General features: G+C 43.0%; 1 protein-coding gene across 1 annotated transcript; it reads right to left on the reverse strand.

The window, feature by feature from the left end:
- Positions 1-54: 54 nt before the first annotated feature.
- On the reverse strand, positions 55-13,701 carry st3gal2 (ST3 beta-galactoside alpha-2,3-sialyltransferase 2). The gene is made up of 8 exons (XM_086108499.1): positions 13,667-13,701; positions 12,731-13,610; positions 8,678-8,737; positions 8,307-8,440; positions 5,953-6,132; positions 5,815-5,860; positions 5,155-5,274; positions 55-5,071 (listed from the first exon to the last, which is right to left on the reverse strand). The coding sequence occupies exons 1-8, from the start codon at positions 13,699-13,701 to the stop codon at positions 4,898-4,900; spliced, it is 1,629 nt and encodes a 542-aa protein (XP_085964625.1). The 3' UTR covers positions 55-4,897.
- Between the last annotated feature and the right edge of the window lie 358 nt (positions 13,702-14,059).

A 14,059-nucleotide genomic window follows, 5' to 3' on the forward strand; every position in this document is an offset into this window, starting at 1 on the left:
TTGCTCAACGATAAAGTGACTAGGTGTTGTTTATATGCAAAACATAACACGTCATATCATTCCAAGCGTTTATTTTTACAACCTAAGATATACAAAGTGGAATGACAACAAGTACAAGACTGAGTGTTCTGCCGCTCTAAATACACGGGACGAAATAGAAACACAGGTTGATGAAAGATGTCACATGAACGCCATCCGTCACAAGCCGATGATGACACAACCCCACGACTGGATGGAACGTTAGGATCGATTTAGATTGAGCTAACATTTTCTACTTCTTTATTTTTTCTATCAGTCATGAATGAGACACCTCTTTAACATTGCCCGCAATACAGTACACTGAATGATCCGGTTGCAGCCAGAGCGAATGCAAACATAAGTTTGAAACGGGTTTTGTTTTGTTTTTGAAAAACCCAATAATACACGAGGACATGTCCAGTACAGGAACTGTCCAGTTTTACTCAAACAACTCGTGTGTTTTGTTCTAACCTTAACATAATCACCAAAGTGAAATAACAAAACTAGTCAGTCAAAACATAGTCTTGCTCAGACTTCCACACAGCCCTACATTAGATGTCCTATCTACTTGTTGCCATATTTTAAAAGCAACAACAACAATAATAATTATTATTATAATAACAATAATCACAATCATGATTCTCATAATAATAGTTGTCTGTTTTGTGCATAACAGCCTGTCCCGACCTTTTCCATCATGGGAAACAAAGAAAATCAATTCCCTACAAAGAGCAACAATGTCATAGACATGTTAGTCTGGTGCTTGAGACACATAAATAATCTTCAAAGCTAGAAGTTGCATCATGGAACAAATGATGAATATTAATATTAATAACACAGTGTCATAGAGTGGATATAAAAAATGCCATCCCTGGAAAAATGTCTGCTGAATCAATGACAATAAAAATGGAAAATATGGAAGATAATATGAAAAATGCCTCAATGATTCAGTTTGAAAAAAAAATTGTGTTGGACCCAAACCATTACAATCGTGTTGGTGGGAATTATCAGTGTTAAGATTAAAACAATCTCTTTTAAAGTTATGTTTTGAAATTACTTTTTCAGGAGGGTGGGTGATTCGAATAGCTAGTCATATTAATTAAAGTGGCTCTTAATTAAATTAACTAAATTAATTAAAGGACAACATTAAAATGGGAGTTATTAAGAGCTTTACCACATTTACATGTATCAAGGCAGAGGCCCTCTCAACATACAAGATTACATTTGTTAAAAATGTCGGGCGTGCTGGAAGCCCAAAATACCTATGAAAACAATCTCTGATTTTCTTCACAGAATAAGAGCAAGTATGAAGCTTTATGACTTAATGGACTCGTTTTGCCAGAGTTTGGACCTCATTAAAATAAAAAACCTATGGGAGATGACTGAGCCCAAGGCATGCCCTCGCATACATGCGATTTACAGTATATGGAGCACTTTTCCAGGAAAAGAAGGATCAAATACAACCAATTTTGTGCCTTGTAGATACCCAAAAGACGACTACCCAAAAGACGACAGTAGTGAAATTGAATCATGTGTAATTTAAAAATAGTTTGGCAACTACATATTTTTAGGCTTTCCAATTTTATTATTATTTTTTTTCCAATGCTTAGTTTTGTTCTCATTTTTAACATAGTACATAGGAGGGGAGTGTTGACTTTTGACATCCTCATTGTATGTATAAGGATACTACCAAAAAAAAATTGGAATCATGAACCAATTTATGACTAGAGATATAACTCATCTTTGAATATGTCTTCTTGTTTATTGAGTGAGTACTGGACAACTACAGTATAAGATGCAATACAAGGTAAGTATGGTTCTAGACAGACAGTAAATGCGAGCAATTTATACAAAAATTAGCAATGAATCACACACATCACCCACTGTAACCTGTGGCCATCTTCATAAAAAAGGAAGACGGCAAGGGTGAAAGCATGTACCACAGGAAGGCGGAATATGTTTGTGTATGTACTGGAGTGTGTACAGCGCAGAAGGCACAGCTCGCAGCCAGCAGACCTACAGCAGGTGTGTGTCAGTCAGTGCAAAGCAAAAAGATGCAAAGCTTAGCAGTTGGTTGTCGTGAGCGAGTGGCTCGAGGGTTGATATGTCCGGCAGTGGCAGCCAATCCACTGAAGCTTGAATGTTGCGTGTGAGAGTCACAACTACTGTACTGTATGTCCTTATTCAGCCACTCTTGTCTCTGCAACACAAACTAAAATCATCTTTTCAGAGCTGTTGTGTGCAAAGAGAGATGATAAGAATTGATCATAGACAGGATTGAAGCATCCAAAAATAAAAGACATTGATATGTAAATAAGGTTGATATTAGCACAGAAGGAGGAATTCTTTTCATCACCAGGTTGGGGCAGCCTAAAATGGATGGGCAAACTTTTGTCTGCGAGGGGCACATTTGACTTTTAATAGAGACCATTTGCAGATTACGGTAGGTTAAAAAAATGTACAGTGTCTGTACAAAATATGAGATTATTCTCATTTTAAAATGACATTATTTATCATTTAATTGTAGTTAATTATGCAAGTAATTGTTAAATGTTAAAAAAAATCAAATAATGTAAAGTTTTACTATCTTTTAAATGTTTTGTTTATAATATTGTAAATATGCTAAGCAATTATTTAATTTGAAGAATGAATTCAAAACTAAAAACAAATGAAGAAATATGCCGATTTTAATGACCCCCCTGAAACTCTTAATGATATCAAATATGCAAACGATGGCTGGGCTGGATTGAAAAGTAAAGCAGGCCGTGTCTCAAACCCTGTCTCTTTATTTTAGCCTGTGTACCTGTTAACGTTTAACTGCTTCATGGTAATCATCTTTTGTTGGCCAGCGTTACTTTCTTTTTTAGGCATGATGTTCATTATGGTTTCTTTGTTCTTTGTTGAAATGCGGCTAATGTCCGTAATGTGTTGAATATTTACACTCACCAGTCATGACGTTCGGGAGACTATTTAATGAGTTCTAATATGAAAGTTGCTTTCATAGTACAATGTGTTTATATTGTAGTTGTTGGAAGCTCTTTCTGACTCTCGTCATGGAGTCGGATTTTGAATGGAGCTTCTGTATTGTTTTGCACTTGGTTGTGATGATGTTCCGAATGAAGTGCCTGATGTGTATGCATTCATTTTCCTCACTAGAATCCAAGCTGACTTTGGGTGAGAGGTGGGAATACACCCTAAACTGGTCGCCAGTCAGGAGGTATGTGATTTATACCATTCTTATGCCTTTGTCTGTATTCCAACTCCAAATCTCAAGCCAAAATCGTCATCATCATTTGAACGCTATGGGCGGGTAACTTCAGTTTGGAAGAAAACATTCTTTGGATTTGGCTTATTAATTTAACAGGCTGTTATGGGAGTACTATTAATCCTTTTTAATGCCTTAGCTCCTCGACAAAAATGAAGCATTTCCCCAAATGCACCCTTAAATGGGATACTTCTTTTGACAAAATAAAAATGTTTCAAGGATCACCCAGTGAGCGATAAAGTAACATCACTGGAGAGCGCAGCAACAGTTAGAAACTCTGGAATGGAGTCAAAATGAAACAATGGAAATCAAACATTGTGCCAAAGAGAATATGAAGAAAGAAAGAAAAAAACCGAAACGGGAATTGCAGGTAAATGGTGATATCTAAGGCGTGTGGTGACACTGTACCCCCTTGAAGAGACAGCTGAAGGTTTAATTGGCAGGTACCAGGCAGGACTAGCAGAAGATGAAACTAACATGTTCAACGATTTCACATCCAAGTGGTTTCCGATGGTCTTCCACCCATCAAATGGGCACTCATCAAGAATGAGCTAAATCCACCGGGATGCAAAAGTCAGTTTGGAGTGTTTGCAGTCCTTTAAAAGATGAAATGCAGCACAGTTTGCCGAGAGCCTTAAGAAGTTGCGAAACACCACAAACTCGGACCAAATGATGCTGTGCCCCGCTGGCTTTGCCGTGCTTCGGCTCTAAAATTAGACCGTGACACACCACATGGGGATTATTAAAAGTCTGATGCGAGACCAGCGTGCAAGCATCCAAACACGCAGTCAAAACAATGTCCTCTTGGAACTTTCACTGAAACAGGATTCCAGGAGAATCTTTCTCTCAACTCCAAGTAATCACCTCATGTAACCTATTCATTTCAACAAAAACTTTAATATAACACGGTCGTCATTCTTATAAAGAAGTGAAGTGTTTTCCTTTCCAAACTCGGTAATGCCTCTAAAATGGAAAATCTCACTGTGTGCGTCAGTCGCTGGCACATAATGTGCGGTGAGTCATTACTGTCTGCCTGTCTGTCTGCACACCTTCAGTGTTGCATTGCGTGTTGGTCAACATCCACAGCTCAGTCGTTTGTTGCTATTGGAAACACTGTCTGGAGAATAATAGTCCACAGGAGCAGTTTGATGGCGCCGTTTTCCGCTCAAGGCAATCCGTATCTATAGAAATGGTGTCGGATTAGAGAGCATGACAGCATGTGATGAATCCCTTTTGAGCTCTTTCAGTGCCAATCTCAGGGCCAGTCAGTGTCATTGTTTCTTTGACAGCTTTGTTTTTCACTCTCGAGTTGGAAGTTTGCGATTCCAAAATGCGGCTCCTTTCTTTCAGTCTCAGCGCTGATCACAAGAGGTGAAACCCGGAGGCTTGACCCTCCCCATCACTGTCTGAGCAGAGCCTCGCTCAGATTGATATCTTGAGCGGTGGTCCACATCCAAACATTTGGTTCATAGCTAGAGGGCTTGAATCTGATATGGTGTTACACATCAGTGACCTTTTCGCAACCCCTTTAGAAGGACTTCGCCATCGGCTGAAAAAGGTTTAACACACCATCTCTGGCTGAAACTGTTTCCCTTAGCTTGACCGGCTAGTGACTTATTTGCCTGGATAAACGGTGATTTTTCCAGCCTCAGCCAGTCGTTGAATGATCTGAGCTTCGAAGTCTGCATCGTGGACCCCCGTCTTTCGGAACTCTCCAGCATAACGGTTCTGCTCCCAGTAGTGGTGCCAGTTTCCACGGCCGTCCGCCCCAAAGCCAAATACATTCACCTGGAAAAGCCGGCATTGGAAGCGCATGCGGCATTCTGAATATGAGAACAATGCTGTTGATGAAATGATCGTACTTCACTGACCTCATCGCAGACGTGGAGGGCGAAGAAGAGCACTAGCATGCCTGTGGATGGGTAGCGGCCATGATGCCTGGTCCAGTGATCGTGAATGTATTTAAAGAATGCCGGGTTGAAGATTTGCACCTGGACATAGACAACGAAAAGAAAGCATATGGAATTACTGGAAAGAATGAAGTCACCATACCCACATGGGAAGAAGACGGCGTTTACTTGGATTCTATGACTGAACATTTAAGAATTTGGTTAAACACTCCCTGAGGATTTCCATACATTAAAATGTATTTTCAAGATTAATGATCTGATGAGAAATTCCACTTGTCTAATCTACAGGTAACATTCAGTGCCAGCAAACAAGGCTTTAGGCTGCTCTCAGGAAATCTTACAAATCCATAGTTTTGGTCGCACTCCAAAACAGGCTGTAAAACTGTGTTGGTGCTCAGACGAAGAGTCCACATGAAGTCTCCACATGGAAGGGATTATGCAGACTTTATTTATTTTCATGGATTAAAGAGTGAGCGGAAGATTATTTAAAACAAAGAGATGGTTTCTCACCTAACTAATCCCACATCAACAAAAGGGACATAATTGTAGGAAAGCAGTCTGTGTCTGCATGAGTGTGTGTTGTTGCAATACGTGAGCCAACACCGATATATTACTACTCACCTTGTCTTTATCCACACGGAGAAATTGCTTCACCGGAGCGTAGGTGCTAGAGGAGAGACGTGTTGAATTACCATTCTATCCGTTGGATTGATTGACATTGACGGATACTCCCGCAACAATCGTCAATCATGCGCTTACAATCGGATCTGGCCGGAAGACAGCGCGCTGGTGATCCAAACGAGATCCAGTGTTTTAAAAGGAACCAGGACAAAGCTGACGTTGGCCGCCAGGTTCTTGGCGCTCTCTGGATACATGAAGTGGTGAGTGGTGTGGCTACCGGCATCTTCCTCGTAGCCCACTGTGGGGGCCAAGTTGATCCTAACAGTACGAGAGGGGAGCGGTATGAGAGATCTTCGCACTGTGATGGCTAGGAAAGAATGGCGCCACCTGGTTTGCTCATTTAGAAACATGACTTGTTGTTCAATATTAAATACCGTACTAAAAAGACGCATGGGGCCGCAGCACCTCGGAGTGATTCTTTATGGCTTCCTCAGATGGTAGACTTGGACCAAGGCCACAGAGGCTACTGTTGATTGTTTTCCACGATTAGCTTTGAAATTCTGGCATATAAATAATGTATTCAGAAATTGATTATGCAAAAGATGGTCAAGTTAAATTGTTTTGCCGTTAATATAAAAGTAAAAACGACAATAACCTGCTGAGGCTCGTTGTCAAATTTCATTCGGGAGACACCCTGAATTGGTTGCCAGCCAAATGCAGGGCACACAGAGACAAACAACCACGCACGCCCACACTCACACCTACGGACAATTTAGAGCGTCCAATCAGCCTGCCATGCATGTTTTTGGAACGTGCATGGTTCCCGGGGGGAACATGCAAACTCCACACAGGGAGGCCGGAGCTGGAATCGAACCCGGTACCTCTGCACTGTGAAGTCGATGTGCTAACCACTGGACTACCGGGCCGCCCAGCAAAGAATATGTCCTCCTTAAATGTGATTTGCACTCTCAGATGATGAACCCCACTATAATACAGACGCGCTCTCTTGTTCTTCCCTGTACAAAATCAATTTGTCATCGTCAGACTACGGCTAAGTCCATCCATCCATCCATCCATTTTCCGAACCGCTTGATCCTCACTAGGGTCGCGGGGGGGTGCTGGAGCCTATCCCAGCTGTCTTCGTTAGTCCAATGACTGTAAAATATATTGAATAATGATGAAGGCCATAATGGAACACTGATGCACTGATCTTGAGAGACAGCGACCCGAATCAGTAATGACCATCTTACTCGTATGATAAATGAAGACAACACATTGCAGATACATACCGGTGAGTTGACTTTATGTACTCAAGAAAGTGTCTAGCCACAGTGTATAAAGCAGTTTGTCCAGACAAGCAGAAGGTGGGCGGCAGTAGTGGTGTGCCAGAGCTCATTTTAAATACAAATTAGAGTCGAACTGCAGAAACGAGAACGTGGAACATGAGGGAAGCTGCCCACACATGTCTACTTGGAACGTTATGCTGATATATTTTTCTACTTCTTTCGCATTGAGACACCACAAAAAAAATGGGAGTTGCACAGTACTGCAGAGTGCAGACCTGCCAACCTCAGCTGAACAATTCTAAACGTGTCTGTTGCCAGTGGCAACTTGAATATTGGCGTCCCCTAACGAGTACAGAGAGAGCATTGGTCTCTCGCATCAATCCATTATCGAGCTTTTGGATTATTTCGGGTAAAAATAATGTTTGGCATTGAGGAAGCAAGTCATTGTCAGAAGATGGGACAAGCCACATCGTGCTCGTTTGTGACATTGATGTCACACACCATTTCATTTTACAGACAATGGAAATGTCAGTTTACTGTTTGTTTAAAATGGGATCCCAATTAGTTTTCGCCCGAGTGACGACTCTTCTTTCTGGCATCCTTCATGGAAATGACAGAATGAAATGGAACAATATTCTTTACAAAATCAAAATCGACGCAAGTGCTATCCTTCACCTACCCATTCCAAAATGCGTAACTTAATAAGTGTTAACAGGAATTAGTTGGCGGAGCTAGACCTCACACGACCCCTGTGCTAGCAACAACCATACAGTCTTCCACACCAAGATGAGGGGCAGCGAGGGATATATTATATATTATTTGTGGAAATTGATTCCTGATCATGAAACTATCTGACTACAAACGTTATTTCAGGGATTTGCATTTGGCACAGCCCAACAGAGGGACGAGATTGAAACCAAAGGATTTACTCGGCATGCGTGTGGGACAAATACAAGTGATAATATTCAACCTCTTAAGATTCTTGATCTCCCAAGAAGCCGGTGACCAGGCGCCAACCAGCGGGAACATACAGAACGCTAAGATTAAATATTTCATTATTTGCACATCTGCTTGCTTTACCTCCTTTTACCCATGATGTAACTTGAATGACACATGCTGGGCTGAGTGACGATATCCTTCAACCATCTGCTTCCGCACTTTTATGTTTGTATGGTCTCACGTGTCCACACTATTCACACCTCTCACCTCATGATGTAGTTGTGCCCATCTATGGTCGCTCCATATCCAGCCCCGCGCAGGTTGCCAGAGTTCCCCACTACAGCGCACCGAAGGCATCGTCCGGGATCCCATGAGCCGTATGGAGATCGTCCAGGGATAACCTGTCATGATGACATATCAGAGGGAGTGAAGTAGGACTCCACCTCTAGGAACAGTTGATAAAATACTACTACTACTAATAATAATAATTCGAACGTAGACAAGATGTGAAATGTGAGAGCAAAGTACCCCAGTAAAATCAAAACACGGAAAAAAAATAATCCCATGAGGCCACTTTAGAGTTTACGCTTTGCTTATTTAAAAGTAGCAAAGTAATAATGACAAGTTTAATCAGTTACCTGGAACAACCGAAGGAGCACCTGCTGGATGTTGTGGGGTTTAAACTGGGGCTGCAACATCTACAGGGAGAGGAAAATATGGTTAGGAGGCCCTGCAGTGGAATGTGACAACATCATGGAAATTTGGTCATTTTTGCGAGCGTGTGAACACATGCACACGTGTGTGAGCGTGTCTATTGTATATTGCCTGGATGGATGAATTTACAGTATAAAACAGAAACGCAAACAGATTGTCTTTAAATTACTGCAAAACTAAATACAGTACTGTATATGATTTTTAGTTAAGGAGTATTGATGTGGAGGCAACAGAGATTGAGTGTGCAGGGAACAGGGATTGAAAGGACTAATTAATTTTTTGGTGTTATGTTTGAGTCAGTTTGTGGAACAATCTTGTCAAAAATAAACCATCTCAGTCCTTCTGTATTTTCAAGAAATGTGTGAAAGCGCAGTGATTAAAAAATATATATTTGATACTGCTATGTAACATCAGAATTTATAGATTAGAAATTAGGGGATTGCATCCATTCTGTTTTGTATTGTAAAATTAAGTATTCCATGACTGTAGTTGTTATTAATTTTGGATTGATAAGGGTAGATAAGTTGCGAAGGCCTCTTCGCTGCGGTGTGGCTTTTGCATGAGGGTGAAGATATTCGTGCACACGGAGCCTCTTTTGATGGATGCTTACTTTTGCGCGGACGAAAGCTTCCTGTTGCTTTCAGCAACTGCATATCCCTTGTCATGGTGGAATATTTTCTTCGCCAAAAGCAATCCTCGTGGGTTAATTGTTTTGATTTTTCCATCGCTACTGGTTCGAATGAACTCTTTGTTAACTATATGCGACTACACTCGACTCTCCCTACTCACCGCTAGAGTGAAAATAGTTGCACAAAACTAATGCCACCCACATATTCTCCCACTATCGACCCCACCCAAAAATTTGGGGGGCATCGAAACCGGCTGATTGCGCCGGCCATCGACCCCGCATGCCCCAACATGAGATGCTCCTTTGAGAACAAGTCCAAAATTGTTACGTGCACTCTTGGTTTCGGGTCACATAAGTCCACAAAGTCCTGTACTCCTGCTCATCCACCTGACAAGGGCAGATTTATCGCAGGTGACAAAAAATAGAATTATGAAGTCTAAGCCATAGAGGGGGAATAGAATCAGTGATCGTGTCTCTGGAGGGGCCCTGTGGCGCAGACTACCGTGTCGGACACAACATCATGCGTCCTCACGTACTGCGGTCGTCAGTTAGGTAGGCCACACCGTCAGACGCTTGTCTGCTGCGGCTTTCTCCCGCCATGACTCTCACAGTGCTCTTTGGCGACTCCATGAAAGAAAGAGCTTGTTGCAGCAGGAAGATAATGGCATAGCTTGACTTTTTAAAATTCTGAAAAGATTTTACGAATGGATGGAGCTGAAGGTATCAAACCTGGAGTCTCTCAGTGGCATCAACATGAGCATCCCACAAGGGCAAATATTCATTCATACGTCTGGAGTAAATTCAAGCAACTAAACAAAAGTCCTGCCTCGTCATCGTTTTCACACACTCTCAGTCAGCCTAGATTCCTTTCTCCTGACACACATCTCGCTTTATATTTGTATCCACACATCTTTGCCAGCAGCCTGCGTGCTGTCATGTCTAATTCCTTCTCTTTAATTTCCCCTGCTCCCTCTTTGTTTCTCCTCCTTCTCTCGTCTTCCTTAGTCTCTCTGGGACACCCGAACAGCACGCGGCTCATCAGTGCCAATCACGCAGCACTAAATCTATCTTTTACTCCCCCATTACCTCTCTCACTCTCCAACCTGGTGCCTTGCTTTGTCGTCGTTTCATCTTCCCAAGCTTTCTTCATCCCTCCATCCTTTGGCTTTTCTGTCTCGGATGCCCCCCGTGAGATGCCAAATCCAGCTTGCCACATTGCGCCTCTGTTGTTCTGGGACCCTTAATCTCCCTGTAAAATGACTACTAAGGTACAAGGTACCTGGCAGCCACTTCTAACGCATGGGTGTTTTATTTTTCAGGACGGCCAGTCAAGAGACACACACATTATGCATTAAATACCGTCAGGATGTAGGATCCACCAGCAATAGTTCACACTCAAGCTTATACAGTCAAACCTCGGTTTTCGAACGTCTCTGTTCTCGACCAAATCGGTTTTCGACCAAAAATTTTGAGTTTTTTATGCCTCGGATTACGACCGAAAATCGGTTCTCGACCAAACTGAGCGCACTTGAATGCGTCACTCGACTCCTCCCGCTTTCCTTCCACAAGGAAGTGACGCTTCCTCGGGTAGCGTTCTATTGTGAGCAGACGTCTTCAATAATGATTTTTTTTTTTTAAAAGAGTGTGGTTTCGGTTTTTGAACAAATCGGTTTTCGAACAGCCTTATGGAACGGATTATGGTCGAAAACCGAGGTATGACTGTACTGACAAATCATTTAAATGACACAAGCCAGGTGGCAGAACTTAAGTTCGGTCAACTTCCAAAACTTGGGAAAATTTCCCATATTCTATGCCCCTCATTAGGGTCAAGGGTGAAGAGTTATGTGCCCCAAGCTGAATTTGGCATGAGGCCAGGTTCACCCAAGAGTGGTCTCCAGCCAATCACATGGCACATCTACACCTTTACTCTGTGCTCCTTTTGGCCAAGCATTACAAAAAGATGAGTCTCGAATGCACAACCTCAGACAAAGAATAGTCAAATCCAAGTCTTGGTTCACAAAAAGCTGATTCAAACCAGCTCTAGCTCAGCGTTCTTCTAAGCAAAGTGCACTGGGGGCAAAAAAAAAGGAAGTAGAAATCTGCCAAAATCAAACCAATAACGGCACTTAACTCATTCAGTACCAGCCAATTCTAGACCAAGTCTGAAAAGACGTTTAAAAACGTCTTTGGGAGTGAATGAGTTAACATCACCACTGATGACGAGAAAGAGAGTAAGTCATACAAAGATTGCGCAGCAGGTTCCAAAACGGGTCATCGCGCATTCAAGGATTATAGGCTACGTCAGTGAATCCTCCGATTTGTCTCACGTCTGCAGTAGCTAACCCCCCGCACATCCTCCTCTAATACAAGTTTTCCCCTTTACTTCTTCTGGACTCTGCTCCTTCCTCGTTCATCATCTCCCTGTTGCAGCGTGACCTAATGACTTGGCAGCTGTTAGTCAGGGTTTGCAATATTATGCCGTACGTGCTGGAGGGAGACTTCCGGCTTGAAGCCGCACATGCTCTTGCATGAACACTTCATAAGTAGATTTAAAACCAAGGTTCAGACCGATAACTTAAACGTTGTCAAAGGATGTAGACCCACTGTATTTTTGTTCTGAAGTCCTTTTGCTCCGCCAGGATCTTAACATGTGACTCGCAGGAAACATGGAAAGATGTACTCGAAGCAGTGGAAAACAGAGGATGAGATAGATTTGTGATTAGTGTTTAAGACGCCCCTTTTTAAACATTTTTTATTTCCCCTCTGTAAAATATTCACACATATGGGAAAACATATATGCATATGGTGAAGTAGAAACTGTCAAATTGTGTTTTTCTTTCACTCTGGTGTTCAAATATATTCTGACTGCAAAGTTTTCAGTGCATCGCTTATCTTGTTTTTGGGAAATAGATATTGAATAGTCATAGAAACAAGAGAGGGTCATATAATCATAAAAACACACTGCTTTCTGCGTCTGCTTTTAAACTTGAGTGTGCAAAATTACAAATGTCACCTGCCAATTTATGATTTGAATGCATCTCTACAGGATGCTGACATTCAATTTTTAAATGGGTTAAGAATAAATGTACCATAATATTCTGTACAGCCAAGAAAGAAATGTGTGTATCATATAAGTTCCACTTCTGACTCTGGTTATCTATCATGAAACATTGTCCTTGCATCATTGACAGTTGTCTGGACCAAAAGCCTAGAAAAAGCAAAACTCCTCTGTGCAATTGATACTGCTCTTTTGTGTGGTGTCATCCATGACAGCAGTTTTATTATTATTATATGGCCTGTGGGGTTTTAAACTTCAAAGATTCTCTTGTAAAAGGGGGTTGTTACTTACCACCCACCAGTAGTAGACATCAGAGGGCAGCTGGATGTTGTCTCTGGTCCAAACAGGTGAGATATCTGGGTCATAGTTCTCATCGAACCAGTCCGAGACACCGGGGTCTCCAACACAGTGAGGGCAGGCGCACGTTTGCTGTAGCTGAGAGTCACGGGGGTTCTGCTTGTGTGAGCCCGCATAGCTGGGCACCAGCTTCACCCGCCGAGAATCCTCCCACCCCGGCGGCTCCAGGTAGTTGAAACCAACGCCGCTCCGGAGCGAGACGGAGAAGAAGAGCGAGGTGAGAAAGACCAGAACCAGCGAGCCGAGTACGAGCCAGACTCTTGGAGAACATGTTGCCCGTCTTGCTTTCTCCGCTGCGCTCCCTTCCTTATGACTACCCGAGCCCCCCGCCCCAGATGCTGCTCTGTTCAGCCAAGGCCTCAGCTCCGGGACTCTTGGTGCACCTCTGAAAGGAGCCCCACCCCAAAAGCCCCAGTGCCTGTCCCGGTGCAAGGTGGAGGAAGAGATGCGGCCCCCCCATGGCCATGCCCCCACTGCTGGGCCTGCCACTGTCCCCAGCCCTCCTCTTCCTGTGCTTCCTGCGAGTACCAGCCACCAAGGCCCGGCGAGCGTGAATGGGCCAAACTCCCGCTTAGCACGGTGGACTACGAGGTCACACACACTATCATTTAAGTAAATACACACGAGGCAATGTGTCACAGTCTGTTTGTCCCACACAGGCTGTGCACTTGGCGATCTTCCTACACTTGCTGTCTCTCTCTCTCTCGCTCTTTCTCTCAGCTTTATTTCCCTCCACAAATATGTGCTTGACTCACACACTGAAGTTGCCGTTGAATTACACGTAGTAGCAGTCTGAGATATTCGGAAGTCCTTTCTTTGCAATCAAAACACGTGCTACATCAGCTTTTGTATCCTCATCGATATCCCGACTTCCCCCTCAGGTCCTCTGCTGCCTTTATGTCCATCACTCTCATTTCCTTCCCTCTTTCTTGCCTTCAATGGGTATCCAGCGATGAGCGAGCGTCGATGCAGCAGGTCGTCGTCCTTCTCCTCTCGACCATCTGTGCAAGTGATCAAGCTCGGCCCGAGCGCTCTGCTTTCTCTTTCCCAGTGTCTATCGTTGCACTGTAGTCAGAGCTCAGGAAAGCTTGCGCTCCAGTTGAGTAGTTGAGCGCAGCGGAGAGAGGGAGGGATGAACGCAGGAGGAGGGGCAGTAGAAAGGAGAATGTCCGGCCTGAAGGGTATTCCGTCACATCTCAGGCCATTTTAGACAAATATTTCCTTGGTGTGGTCTTGCCCCTTGTCCTTTTTTAAAAATATTTA

This window comes from Hippocampus guttulatus, chromosome 4 (assembly GCF_054856545.1).
Source record: "Hippocampus guttulatus isolate MCC_2025c chromosome 4, RoL_Hgut_1.0, whole genome shotgun sequence".
Classification (NCBI taxonomy): Eukaryota; Metazoa; Chordata; class Actinopteri; order Syngnathiformes; family Syngnathidae; genus Hippocampus; species Hippocampus guttulatus.